Source organism: Symphalangus syndactylus, chromosome 5, assembly GCF_028878055.3.
Source record: "Symphalangus syndactylus isolate Jambi chromosome 5, NHGRI_mSymSyn1-v2.1_pri, whole genome shotgun sequence".
NCBI lineage: Eukaryota > Metazoa > Chordata > Mammalia > Primates > Hylobatidae > Symphalangus > Symphalangus syndactylus.
The window spans coordinates 42,040,257-42,053,741 of NC_072427.2; the positions used below are offsets into that span (position 1 = coordinate 42,040,257).

The following is a 13,485-nucleotide window of genomic DNA, read 5'->3' on the forward strand; positions in this document are numbered from 1 at the left end:
GGACTTGTTGGGCACTCAGTACTGCAGCGCTGTGCTTGATTTCAATCACTGCAGCGCTGTGAGGGACCTGTGGACAGAGTAAATGCAACACAGTCCCTTGCGCAGAAAAAAAAAATGTAGTCTATTGGGGGAAAAGGTAAAGGAAGTTAAGAACAGCGTATACGATAAGATGTCCATTGATATATACATCAGTAAGCACAGCAAGATTACAGAAGGGAGAGAAAAATGGGTAGTAACTTGACGGCCTCAGTAAAAAAGGAAGTGGGTTGTGTAGCAAGTTTTGCAAGACAAGTGGAAGGAGCCGTACAAGGTCACGCTCGGTAAGCATAAATGTCCCTGAAGTGTCTGGAAGCCACAACGTTTAGAGCCAATTTGGCGGTGACAAACACTTGATTGGCCCAAAACAGTGACAAGCGTCCCGTGCCCCTGTCCAGGCCCACGTATTTGCTAACCTCAAGCGCCAGCTACCGCAGGCCAGTGGAACAGCGCTCCGGGCGGGACGCGCGCGGCGGGGCGGGGCGGGGCGGGGCGCGGGGGCGGGCAGGCCGCGGAGCATGCCGGGGCTTGTGGTCTTCTCGGAGCCCGGGCCCGTGCTCTGCGGGGCCGCCTTCCGCCGGTGGCCTTCCTGTGGGCAGGAGAGGGCGGCCGGGAGCCCAATGAGGGAGCAGTAACGTGGCAACCACCCACGAGCCCGCGTCGGTGCCCGCCCCGCAGGGGGACCTACTATCCGGCGCCGAGCCGAAGGGGGGAAACGGCGCCCGCCGCCCGCCCGGAGCCCGCGAGCAGCCTCAGTCCCCCCTACCCGCGCGTGGCGGCGCCGGCTCCCTAGCCACCGCGGCCCCACCCTCTTCCGGCCTCAGCTGTCCGGTCCGCTTTCGCCTCCGCCTGTGGATGCTGCGCCTCTCCGAACGCAACATGAAGGTGCTCCTTGCCGCCGCCCTCATCGCGGGGTCCGTCTTCTTCCTGCTGCTGCCGGGACCTTCCGCGGCCGATGAGAAGAAGAAGGGGCCCAAAGTCACCGTCAAGGTCCGGTGGAGTCCGCGGCATTTACGGTGCCGGAGCTCGGGCCCGGGCGGCCTTGGCTTGGCCTTGGCTCAGCCCCTCCTCCCTCGGCTTCTGTTTGTGGCCTCGTGGCGTCTGGGCCGTCCTGCCCATTCAGTCCAGAGAACGACCCGGACCCACCCCGACACCCCCAGCCCCTGCCCTGACCCAGGGAGTTAGTTGGATCCCCGGATACCCATCTGGGGCCGGCACTGGCAGTCTCAGAGCAGCCTTTATTGCAAAAACCCCTCAGTGCTGGGGAGATGGTGAAAGATCACGCCTGCCGGATTCCTAATCCTTTTTCTGCTTAAGCCAAATTTTAGCCACTTCCAATTACAAAGCACAGTATGTATACTTCAAACTTAAGTGGTGAACTTAGGCTCCGCTCCTTATGGGTTTTCTAATGTTAATTTTTAGAATCTGGGTCCATTAGCTGTTTAGAGCAAATATTGTTATCCTGTAGTCCAAGGAGGGTATAGATAAGCATGTTTTCCAAGAAAGGGGTCTGGAGTTTTCATTAGATTCTCATAGGATTTTTACCGTCACCAAAATCAGATTCAGAACCAGTTCTCTAAAAATATGGCTCTATTCTCTCTCCCATCCTCAGGTTAGCTTCTTGTACCTTCCCTCCCCTAGCAACGCCCCTTTAAAGAAGCTAAGTTGGAAATGGTCTCTTTCCTCAGGTGTATTTTGACCTACGAATTGGAGATGAAGATGTAGGCCGGGTGATCTTTGGTCTCTTCGGAAAGACTGTTCCAAAAACAGTGGATAATTTTGTGGCCTTAGCTACAGGAGAGGTAAGTGGCTGGAGCAGGGGTAGTCAACTCTAATGAAGTGAAATTGGCACTGGGGATGGCAGCAAACTGACCTGCAGAGTTCAGTCGATCTGTAGCATGGACCTCACTCACTGAGCACCGACTGCCTGTTGTCCTGGGAACACAGTATTGCCCTTTCTTAAGAGTAAGGGGGCCCTGACCAGGCACAGTGGCTCACACTTATAATCCCAGCACTTTTGGAGGCCAAGGTAGGAGGACTGCTTGAGCCCAGGAGTTCAAAGCCAACCTGGACAACATAGCAAGACCCTGTCTCTACCCCCGCAAAAATTTTTTTTTTTGAGACAGAGTTTCACTCTTGTCGCCCAGGCTAGAGTGCAGTTGTGCGGCCTCAGCTCACTGCAACCTCCGCCTCCCGGGTTCAAGTGATTCTCCTGCCTCAGCCTCCCGAGTAGCTGGGATTACAGGCATGCACCACCACGCTTGGCTAATTTTGTATTTTTAGTAGTGACAGGGTTTCACCATGTTGGCCAGGCTGATCTCGAACTCCTGACCTCAGGTGATCTGCCTGCCTTGGCCTCCCAAAGTGCTGGGATTAGAGGTGTGAGCCACTGTGCCTGGCCAAAAAAAATTTTTTTTTAATTAGCTGGGTGTGACCGGGTGCACCTGTGGTCCCAGCTACAGCTACTCAGGAGGCTGAAGTGAAATGGAGGTTGCAGTGAGCCATGATCATGCCACTGCACTCCAACCTGAGCAATAGAGTGAGACCCTGTCTCAAAAAAAAAATTAAAAATAAAAGGCCGGGCGCAGTAACTCACGCCTGTAATCCCAGCACTTTGGGAGGCTGAGGCGGGTAGATCACCTGAGGTCAGGGGTTCGAGACCAGCCTGGCCAACTTGGCGAAACCCTGTCTCTACTAAAAATACAAAAAATTAGCCAGGCGTGGTGGTAGGCGCCTGTAATTCCAGCTACTTGGGAGGCTGAGGCAGGAGAATTGGTTGAACCCAGGAGGTGGAGGTTGCATGAGCCGAGATTGCCCCACTGCACTCTAGCCTGGGCAAGAGGGAAATTCCATCTCAAAAAATAAAAATAAAAAAACAGGCCAGGCGTGGTGGCTCACGCCTGTAATCCCAGCACTTTGGGAGGCCGAGGAGGGCAGATCACCTGAGTTCAGGAGTTCGAGAGCAGCCTGGGCAACATGGTGAAACCCCATCTCTACTAAAAATACAGAAATTAGCTGGGCATTGTGGTGGCGCATGCCTGTAATCCCAGCTACTCAGGAGGCTGAGGCTGGAGAATTGCTTGAACCTGGGAGGCGGAGGCTGCAGTGAGCGGAGATTGTGCCATTGCACTCCAGCCTGGGCGACAAGAGAGAAACTCTGTCTCAAAAAAAATAATAATAAAATTTAGGCCGGGCGCGGTGGCTCACGCTTGTAATCCCAGCACTTTGGGAGGCCGAGGCGGGCGGATCACGAGGTCAGGAGATCGAGACCACGGTGAAACCCCGTCTCTACTAAAAATACAAAAAATTAGCCGGGCGTGGTGGCGGGCGCCTGTAGTCCCAGCTACTCGGAGAGGCTGAGGCAGGAGAATGGCGTGAACCCGGGAGGCGGAGCTTGCAGTGAGCCGAGATTGCGCCACTGCACTCCAGCCTGGGCGACAGAGCGAGACTCCGTCTCAAAAAATAATAATAATAATAAAATTTTAAAAATGAGATAAAAAAGCGTAAGGGGTCCAGAGCTTCCTGGGGAGACTTCATCTAGGGTGAGGGCAATGGGTTTTAAGGAAACAACAGTGCCCTATTTCAGTTTATATTAACTTTCCATTGAGCCAGCAGGTGACCTTTCTTCTCAGTTTTCTTTTTTTTTTTGAGACGGAGTCTCGCTCTTTCACCCAGGCTGGAGTGCAGTGGCGCGATCTCGGCTCACTGTAGGCTCCGCCCCCCAGGGTTCACGCCATTCTCCTGCCTCAGCCTCCCGCGTAGCTGGGACTACAGGCGCCTGCCACCTCGCCGGGCTAATTTTTTGTATTTTTTAGTAGAGACGGGGTTTCACCGTGTTAGCCAGGATGGTCTCGATCTCCTGACCTCGTGATCCGCCCGCCTCGGCCTCCCAAAGTGCTGGGATTACAGGCGTGAGCCACCGCGCCTGGCCCTTCTCAGTTTTCTTGTATCTGCTCTTATGATTGGAAGAAATGAGGGGGAAAGCATTATGTGATGTAGAATTATATAAAGCTTGGGAATTGTATGGAGGCAGAGGAATTTCCACATCTGTGTGTACCATGCCTGTCCTGTGGTGCCTGCCTGCTCACTTAGTAGCACATTGAACAGTGAAAGTGGTCAGCAGTGGTGTCTCTTCTGCGAGCAGGAGTTGTGCACTTGTTCCTGTGGGGCCTATTTAATGTAATGTCTTCCTGCTGCCCCATACTACCTCCTTACCTTCTCTTCCCTTTTTCTAGAAAGGATTTGGCTACAAAAATAGCAAATTCCATCGTGTAATCAAGGACTTCATGATCCAGGGCGGAGACTTCACCAGGGGAGATGGCACAGGAGGTAACCACAGGTCCTCTGGGCCAAGGAGTATGTCAGTGTAGCCTCCACGGTGGGAGGGCCAGGTTCTGCTGGGGAGACAAGGCCTCTTTCTTCCCCGGCTCTAGAGGCAGGGCTACTTATTACTTACCTACTTTGAGACCAGCGGCACCCTTCTTTGAAGAGGGAACCCAGTACAAAGAAGAGAGAATAACGGGGTGGACCTGATGGTAGACCTAAGAGAATCTCTCCCAGGTGGCCGTCCTGCTGATCCAGGCCCATAGCCTGGTGACCTTTCCTGATACCTCTTCAGAATGGGGATTGGGGAGAGAGGCGTGTGGAAGCAAAGTGAAGACATGTGGGTACGCGATTCTAGGTCAGGTGCCCAAAGCCTCTCCAGGCTACCCTGGAAGCCCCAGCAAGAGTGGGAGGGCCAGGCATGGTGACTCTGTGATCCCAGCACTTTGGAAGGCCAAGGTGGCTGGATCACTTGAGGCCAGGAGTTCAAGACCAGCCTGGCCAACATGTTGAAATCCCATCTTTACTAAAAATACAAAAGATTAGCCGGGCATGATGGCACGTGCCTATAATCCCAGTTACTCAGGAGGCTGAGGCAGGAGAATTGCTTGAACCCGGGAGGCGGAGGTTGCAGTGAGCTGAAATCACGCCACTGCACTCCAGCCTGGGCGACAGAGCAAGACTCCATCTCAAAAAAAAAGAGTGGGAGCAGTTGCTTTCCTTGACAGTCTTTTACCAGAGACCACTCTGTAAGGGCCGACTCTCACCTTGGCATTCACTTGCACACGTAGGACAGAAAGACCCCCGGACGCCTGCATGAGTCTCACTGAGCTCAGGTACAGCCTGCTGCTCCCTTAGAACACAGCTCACTCCTCGATGAGTGTCTGTGGGCTCTGTGGTGGGGGTTGAGGATGTAAAGACCCAGGGGGCAGTGGCTCCCTTTTACTTCCAACAACTGAAAATGTACAAGTGGGCCATGATGCAGCGTTTAGGACTTGGGCTCACGAAAGAGACCAAAGAACTGTATTTGTGGGGTCAGACGCAGTTGGGCTCGATCCAGCGTCTGCCACCTTCTTGTTTTGTGACCTCAGGCAAGTGAGTCCTTGGAGCTTCAGTTTCCTGTTCTGTGCAGTGAGGGTGAAGAGAGTTGTGGGGCCATGAGGATTGGGCTAGATCTGGAGTGTGAAGTGCCTGGCATGCAGTGAGTGCTTAGTAAGTCAGCCATTGTTGAAGTGCTGACAAGCAGAGGGATCCCCTCAGGCCAGGGAACAGGGAATGGCCTTGTGGATGTGAGGAAAGATTTCAGTGGGGTCCTCAATGAGGAGAATTTGAATGGGCAGAAAAGAGGCAGGGTTAGGGCCTGAGCCCAGTGCTGTTCTGTGGCAGGAGCTTGGCCAAAGGTCAGGTGAGGGCATCTGTACCCGGAGTGCAGAGAGGTGGGTGATGGCCTGCAGCCTGGGCTTCGGCCTGCAGGGAGTCAGGGCCACGGAGCTGAGTAAGAGGATGACCCCTCGCTTGGGGTGCCAGGGGAGTCATGTGGTGGCAGATCTAGGATGTGGGGGCCAGGGCAGGCAGGCCGCTGGGGCCACTGGTGCCGCTGACCCTGGGCAGGGAGATTTGGACCTGATCCTGAGGTGGCTGAGAGCAGAGATTTGAGAGCAGAGACCACCTTGGTCTGAACCCTAGCTCTGCTGCTGCTCTGCTGGGGCTCCTTTTATTCTCTGTGCCTCAGTTTCTTCATCTTTGAAGTGGAGCTAGCTCCTCCTCATAGGGTGGATTGTTAAATATGTAAGAATGCTTGGAACAGTCTCTCGCACACACTGTGAGCACCCTAAGCACTCGCCTACTGCAGCGGTGGTGGCGGGAATGGAAAGAAAAAGTACATGGGGAGTGGGCAGGGACAACCTGAGCCACGTGCAGAGGAAAAGGGATCAGAAGAATAACAGGTCTGGAGAGAAAGATGACAAGGTATGTTGAGTTTAAATAGAAATGCCCATTTGAGTTTGGAACCCCTGTATGTTGGGAGACTGGTTGGAGCTAAGGATGGAGATTCGGGGGTTTTCTGGATAACAACTATAATCAAAATCCCACAGTTGGCTCAAATGGGGGAGGCTTTTAGCCAGCATTCCAGCCAGGACTCACTGCACATGTGGCAGAGTCCAGTCTCCCCAGCGTGGGGGTGAGAGGTGGGGCACAGGCAGAAGCACCCCTGTCCCCACCAGCCAGAATCTGGTCATTCTTGGTTTTCAGTCATCCTACCTGCGGCCCAATCAGAAACATCTTCCTGGTTGGCATCGGTCTAGGACAGTTTCCCAGCTCAGTTCCATTCTGTGGAACCACAGGATGAAGGTAGGTGCAGTGAGAAGGAAAAAAGAGTTTTGCACGCCAATACATTTGAAAGGTGTTAGATAAAACAAAATGAAAACGACCCCGTTTTTGGCTGACTTTCTTGGGGCCTAATGCACAGCGTCAGTCTCCAAGGGGTGATAGGGAAAAAGAAGGGTTTCGGTGTTCCTCCTGGAAGCAGCTTTGGAACTAGGATCTCCGAAACAGCGTAGAGATCACTCCGGATTGCTCTCGTCATATCCCCAAGCCCCACGTGGACAGATGCGGCACACACACTCACAGCTGTCTTTTATTCCTGTTCATTCCCTGTTAAGAGGCTTTGACTCTTCAGAACGCAAGGGGCAGCCCCTCTTTTCTGCCCCTCCCCACCCATCTCTGGCTGCTTTCTCCTCTGCAGCTATGCCTGTGTCTTTTGTGCTCATAGGAAAACAGGCTGGTCAGCCACAGCAGTCCTCCTTTTCTGGAGAGTTCCGACCCTGTTGACTCCCCTGCATCCTGCACGGCACCTCCCTCCACCAAAGTCCCTCCATGGCAGGCCTGGGCCATAGCTAAGGGGAGCTGATAACATGCGCCTTATTTAAAAGCCACGAAACTATCCTCTTGAAGTAATCCTTCTGTGAGCTGTTCGCCACATCAGCCTGGCCTGATGCCCCACTTGGCCTCAGTCAGCATGGCTTGGCTCTGAGGCCAGAAGATAGGAAGGACGTGGCTTTTATGTCCTTGTACTCCACTCAAGCCTAGCCTGGCACAGAGGACAGGTTAAGCCCCCTTAGTCCTGGCCCCGAGTGTCTGCCTGGTTTGGCCCAGTCCAGCGCCCCGACCTGCTCTGTCTTTTTTCCCAGGAAAGAGCATCTACGGTGAGCGCTTCCCCGATGAGAACTTCAAACTGAAGCACTATGGGCCTGGCTGGGTAAGCATGGCCAACGCAGGCAAAGACACCAACGGCTCCCAGTTCTTCATCACGACAGTCAAGACAGCCTGGCTAGATGGCAAGCATGTGGTGTTTGGCAAAGTTCTAGAGGGCATGGTGAGTTCTGGAAGCAAGGGCTACTGCTGGGCAATCCTCACTGGGGATTCAACACAGACCCCAGGGCAGGAGCTCCATGTGTCCATCCCTTTCCCAAAAGGACCCAACCCACAGATGCGGCCCAGTGCTCCTGTCCAGAAGAAACCCTGTACCTCCATGCCTACAAGGTTCTAAATTCTTCCAGCCCCCTCAGAGCCCAGCCAGGAAGGCTGTACAACTGCCGGAGCCTCCCTCCCCTCATTTGCTCCGTGATGTGCTGGTCTCACCCCTGAGGTATACAGAGTGCAGCTGAACGCAGTGTCCCTGAGAAGCCACATTCCCTGGTCACCCTCTTCCTCCTCCTCGCCCTTGGCCCAACCTGGGTCTTACTTCAAAGGAACAAAATTCCTGCATCCCCTTGTCAAATCTGCATTCTCCCTGCTCTGGCCAGGAGTCTGTTAGAATTTTGGTGCCTCCAGTTTTGTGTGCTGTTGATCACTTGTGGGTCTCAGCTCTCCTGAGCCATATGCTGAGGCCTTTCTCCTGAGCGGTGGACCTCCTGACCCACCGTGCCCTCCTACTTCCACCTTTCTTTTCTAGGAGGTGGTGCGGAAGGTGGAGAGCACCAAGACAGACAGCCGGGATAAACCCCTGAAGGATGTGATCATCGCAGACTGCGGCAAGATCGAGGTGGAGAAGCCCTTTGCCATCGCCAAGGAGTAGGGCACAGGGACCTCTTTCTTTGAGTGACCGTCTGTGCGGGCCCTGTAGTCCGCCACAGGGCTCTGAGCTGCACTGGCCCCGGTGCTGGCATCTGGTGGAGCGGACCCACTCCCCTCACATTCCACAGGCCCATGGACTCAGTTTTGTAACAAACTCTTACCAACACTGACCAATAAAAAAAAATGTGGGTTTTCTTTTTTTATATATATAATGTGTGGGCCTGGTTCTTGAGCCTGCAGCACCTCCCCTAGGCCTACATCCCAACATGCCTGCAACTCTTCTGTGGCAATGGGTGCCTGCCCCTTCCCTGGGATCCTGCCTGAAACTTCTTTGACCCAGGAGCTGCCCAGGAAAAGTCAGGCGGGAGCTTTTGCCCCCTGCTTCTAAACTTTGCCAGCTACTGGGCCTCCACATTTGCTCCCCTTGCCATCACCCTCCAGTCTACGTTAAGGGATATACCTGTACTTTTTCATAGCCTACCTCTAAACTGACTTTTTTTTTTTTTTGTAGAGACAGGTCTCACTATGTTGCATAGGCTGGTCTGAAACTTCCAGACTCAAGCATCCTCCTGCCTTGGCCTCCTAAAGTGTTGGGATTACAGGCATGAGCCTCTGCACCCAGCTGACTTTTTCCTTTATTATTTATTTATTTATTTTGAGACGGAGTTTCGCTCTTGCTGCCCATGCTGGAGTGCAGTGGCGCGATCTCGGCTGACCACAACTTCCGCCTCCCGGGTTCAAGCGATTCTCCTGCCTCAGCTTCCCAAGTAGCTGGGATTACAGGCATGCACCACCACGACGCCCGGCTAATTTTGTATTTTTAGTAGAGATGGGGTTTCTCCATGGTGGTCAGGCTGGTCTTGAACTCCTGACCTCAGGTGATCCACCCACCTTGGCCTCCCAAAGTGCTGGGATTACAGGCGTGAGCCACTGCACCTGGCTGACTTCTTCCTTTATTACTTATCTTCTTGACAGCCTTGGCTGTTGGGCTCTAAGAGCATGCAAATTCTACCACCTTCAGCTACCAATGCGAGCCAAGTTCGGAGCCTTGAGCGGGAATATGGCACAACTGGGCACTCGGTAGTTAAGTCCTGGGTCCAGGCCAAAGGAGGACCTAGCCTTATATGGAGTTCATAGCAGGGAGGCACATGACTTTCTTAGGAGGCAGCCAAAGGCCTCTGGACTGATCAGGGCATCGGTGGTAGAGGAGCAGGGTGACAGGCCGCCTTTGGCTGGGCTTTAGCTGGGCTGATGCTGAAGCTGTAGAGGCCCTGGAGCACACCATTCACCACCACGTTGGGCAGCGACTCTGTGGGACAGAATTAAACAGGTCTGGCCTCAGGCCTGCAGCTCCTTGAGCTCCTGCTCATGGGCTCAGCCCCCACTTGGGAGTAGGAGCCCCTGCCAAGGCAGCAGACAGCAGCTGTCCACCCCAAATGAAGCCTCCGCATTCCCAGGTCACATTCTGTTCACATCAGCTTGGTAAAGAAGTCAGGCTGCTGAGGAAATGGAGACCAGGGAAGCCAAACTTGTTTTCCTTGTGTCTACAAAGCAGGCTCCAGGGGACAGGAGCAGGAGGTAATGGCTCCAGAGGTGGGCAGCAGGAAGGAGATGCTGCCTCAGGGTCCCAGGAGCTGCGAAATGCAAACAAAGCCCACAACCCAGCCCTTTAGCCCCGTATCTAGGCACCTCCTCACCTGGGGAGGGGGTGTAAACATAGGGATCCACATGGAAGTTCAGGACAGGCCGCTGGTGCTGCTGGGAGCTGGGAGGAAAAAGGGTCATGAACCATGGGTGCGGGAGGCAGGGCAGAATCCCACAGAGGGGTGGAGACCACCAGGGACCCATGAAGGAAAAGGTGAGTGGGAAATGGGCTCAGGAGGCACCAAAGGGAAAATAGACTTCAGGGCCCAGGCCAGACAGGCCCAGGCAGCAGGCCCGCCTCCTAGCATATGGCCACTAGGGGGCGGCAGGGGCCAGGCGCGGGCTAGGGCTTTGACTTGCCTGCTGTGGCCAGGCAGGAACTCCCCCAGGGTGCTGAAGAGAAGAGAAATCACTGTAAGCTGCCTGGGGATGCCGAGGGAGCGTGAGGAAGGGGTGGAGACACCAGAGCCCAGAACTGCACTTCCCAGGGGACCACTGCTTCTATTTGTAACAAGCCCCAGTTCCGGAGGTAACCAAGTCTGTCCAAAAAAAAGCCCCTCCACCCAGGTCAAGAAAGCTGGTGAGGGTGGTCATGTCAGGCTGGATCCTGGCAGATGTGAGAAGAAAGGGCTTGCTCTCCAACACCTTTCCTCACCTGCTCACTGCTGACAGCCCCTGGCCCCCGCCACCGGCCCTCCTTACCCCCAGTTGCTAGCCTTGGGGTCTGTGGGGAAGTGCCGAAGTCTCAGGAATTCCAGTAACTCCTTGGGCACCTCCTGGTTCAGGTACAGGATGCCCTGGAGAGGACAGAGGAGACCTGCAATGAGACCCAGCTACTAATTTGCATAGCGCAGTGTCAATGAAAATGCAGGGCTCTTTGTTCCCAAAAAAGAATTTCACGACAATGACAGCAGAGCATTGAACCAGGCTCAGGGCCCTTCTGAGCGCTGCGCCCTGTGTGCACAGGTTGTACCCCATGACGTGGCATAGCTTTGCTGTTGGGGGAAGGACCCTCACCCTACATGCCATCGGGAGGGCAGCACAGGACCTCACCATGGAGGGGACAGGACCTGGCTTTCATGGACGTGGGACTACCTGTGTCCGTTACCTCATTCAGTCCTTTCAACAAGCCAAAGGGGGTGTTTGGACCTATATTACTCTCAGAAAATCGATGCTTGAGGTGGTGAATAACATCCCAAAGTTGTGGGTTCCCTCCCTGCCATGCCCCCACACCTCTCTGGGCCACACCCCTGGCACAGCAGGCTGGGGGGCAACCAACTGTGCCCTCGCATACCTGGATGTAGGCCTCCAAGCCCTGCCGGCGCTGTTCCAACCCTCTGGTCCTCCAGTTGGGCAGGCGTTTCGAGGGGAAGTCGGGCACTTTGTACAGCTTCTTGATCTACTGGAGGTTGACCGCGTGCGATCACAGCATCCCAACTGAGCCCTCAAGCCCTCTTCGCCCGATCCAGAAGCCCTCCCGCGCCCCCGCCTTCAGACTCTACCCTGGGACAGACCCTGGTGAGTGGTGGACCCGCCGAGGGCGAGGAAGGCCCCAACCCACCCACAGAGGCCCAGGGGCTGACCGGCCGCGCAGGGACTGAGGCAGTAATGGGGGTGGCGGAGGCTGGGGCTGGAGCTCGCCCGCCCGCCTCACAGGGCCTGGGCAGGGGCTGGATAGAGGCTGGGCCCGGGCCGGTGGGAGGTCGGCGCCGCCTCACCCGCTTGTGCAGCGCGTGGAACTCGCTGTAGCGCCTCGGCACCGTGTGTCTGCGCCCGCTGCACAGCACCTCCACTCGGAACACCTGGCGGCGTGGGCGGGCAGCGGGTCTGCGCGTGAGGCCCCGCGGGAGGACGCCGCAGGACCTGCGCCTGGCGACTTGCCCACCCTCCCGCGCTCAAAGGCACAAAGCGGCCTTGCGGCGCCGCGGCTCCCCGGGGACGCTCCGCTCCAGCACACCTGGGAGAACGGGTTGGCGGACCTGCCCCTCGGAGCCCTGGGGTCCCTCAAGAGCTCGAACCACGGTCCGCGAGGCTGGCAAATCCAAGCGGCCCCCAAACCCTCGACAAGGTTTCCCCGACGGTCCAGCCCGCAGCGCTCGTTCACCCGGGCCCGGGCTCCGGGTCCCCCACTGAGCGCAGCGCGGGGAAATCCTGCGGGTCCCGGCGCCCCTCCCCATCCAGGGGCCGCGCTCACCATGTGGCTTTTCTCCGGGCTCTGCCTGGGCCCCTCGGCCTCGGGCCCCACCGACGGGATGTGAACTTCCAGCATCCGCGCCCCGGCCCCAGCCGCTCCGCGCGCTCGGCTCGGAGCCCTAACTCTCCCGGAGCGGACGGAGGACCCCGGAGCGGCCGGCCCCGCCCCCTTCGGCCCGCAGGCCCCACCCCAGGCCCCGCCCCCAGGCGACCCCGCCCCGGGCGTTCCCTTGCGCCGCGGGTCCTGAGCCTAGAAGATTAGGGGGGACCCGGACGCCGCCCCCCAAGTCTAGTGCGCCCACAGCGCGCGGCAGTGGAGTCACCCGTTTGTCAAACATTGACAGAGCACTCACTGATGCCAGGAACTGGAGAGCGAAAACGTCACCCATCCTGAGTTAAGCGCCTACTATGGACTAAGGACGGCCTGTAGCTCCAGGCGCGGACGGAGGCGGGGCCCGGGCCTCAGCGCCGGTCCTGGGGCCAACCAGGGACCTGTCTTGTGTTCCTCAGTCCCTTCCCGAGCCTTTCGCTCCTTTCAGCCTGGTTCCTGGGATTGTGATCTGGATTTCCCGGCTGAGGCCACACCTGAGCAAGGCTAGGACCCAATCCAGCTTTGATGCCCCCTTCCCCAGCATCCACAGGCCACCCCCATTCATTCATTGTTTTCATCCATCCATTCACACATATCTTCCAACCCTAAGGGGCTCCAGGCTGTTTGTGGGGAAGAGGCAGTTTAGGGACCTAGGCTCCGATTTGGGCGTCAGACTGCCTGGACTTCAGGAGCTCTGTAGACCTTTGCTCATCTGCAAAATAGGGATAACGTGGCTCCTTCAGGCGAGTGTATAAAATGAGATGATTTGGCCGGGCGCGGTGGCTCACGCCTGTAATTCCAGCACTTTGGGAGGCCGAGGCAGGCGGATCACCTGAGGTCAGGAGTTCGAGACCAGCCTGACCAACATGGTGAAACCCCGTATCTACTAAAAACACAAAAATCAACCAGGCGTGGTGGCGCATGCCTGTAATCCCAGCTACTCAGGAGGCTGAGGCGGGAGAATCGCTTGAACCTGAGAGTCGGAGGTTGCAGTGAGCCGAGATCAAGCCATTGCTCTCCAGACTGGGCAACAGCAAGACTCTGCCTAAAAAAAAAAAAAAAGAAAAAAGTGAGATGATTCATGTTAGGCCCTTAACAGAAGCGTTGAGTAGCAGCTTGACTGT

General features: G+C 56.0%; 2 protein-coding genes across 5 annotated transcripts; one reads left to right on the plus strand and one right to left on the minus strand.

The window, feature by feature from the left end:
* Window positions 1-549: 549 nt before the first annotated feature.
* PPIB (peptidylprolyl isomerase B) lies at window positions 550-8,640 on the plus strand. 2 transcript variants are annotated; one of them, XM_055278185.2, is made up of 5 exons: window positions 550-1,026; window positions 1,725-1,838; window positions 4,272-4,365; window positions 7,548-7,732; window positions 8,312-8,640. In XM_055278185.2, the coding sequence occupies exons 1-5, from the start codon at window positions 892-894 to the stop codon at window positions 8,432-8,434; spliced, it is 651 nt and encodes a 216-aa protein (XP_055134160.1). In that variant the 5' UTR covers window positions 550-891; the 3' UTR covers window positions 8,435-8,640. The 2 variants fall into 2 exon arrangements, with proteins under 2 accessions (XP_055134160.1, XP_063495058.1); XM_063638988.1 differs by having other exon boundaries at window positions 611-1,026; window positions 7,548-8,640.
* A 416-nt stretch (window positions 8,641-9,056) lies between these two features.
* Window positions 9,057-12,432, minus strand: SNX22 (sorting nexin 22). Of its 3 annotated transcripts, XM_055278187.2 has the most exons (7): window positions 12,272-12,427; window positions 11,796-11,879; window positions 11,372-11,476; window positions 10,780-10,874; window positions 10,438-10,470; window positions 10,131-10,198; window positions 9,057-9,742 (listed from the first exon to the last, which is right to left on the minus strand). In XM_055278187.2, exons 1-7 carry the CDS (start codon window positions 12,344-12,346, stop codon window positions 9,621-9,623), a joined length of 582 nt encoding a protein of 193 aa, XP_055134162.1. In that variant the 5' UTR covers window positions 12,347-12,427; the 3' UTR covers window positions 9,057-9,620. The 3 variants fall into 3 exon arrangements, with proteins under 3 accessions (XP_055134162.1, XP_063495062.1, XP_063495061.1); XM_063638992.1 differs by lacking the exon at window positions 11,796-11,879 and having other exon boundaries at window positions 12,272-12,432; XM_063638991.1 differs by lacking the exon at window positions 10,438-10,470 and having other exon boundaries at window positions 12,272-12,415.
* Window positions 12,433-13,485: the final 1,053 nt, after the last annotated feature.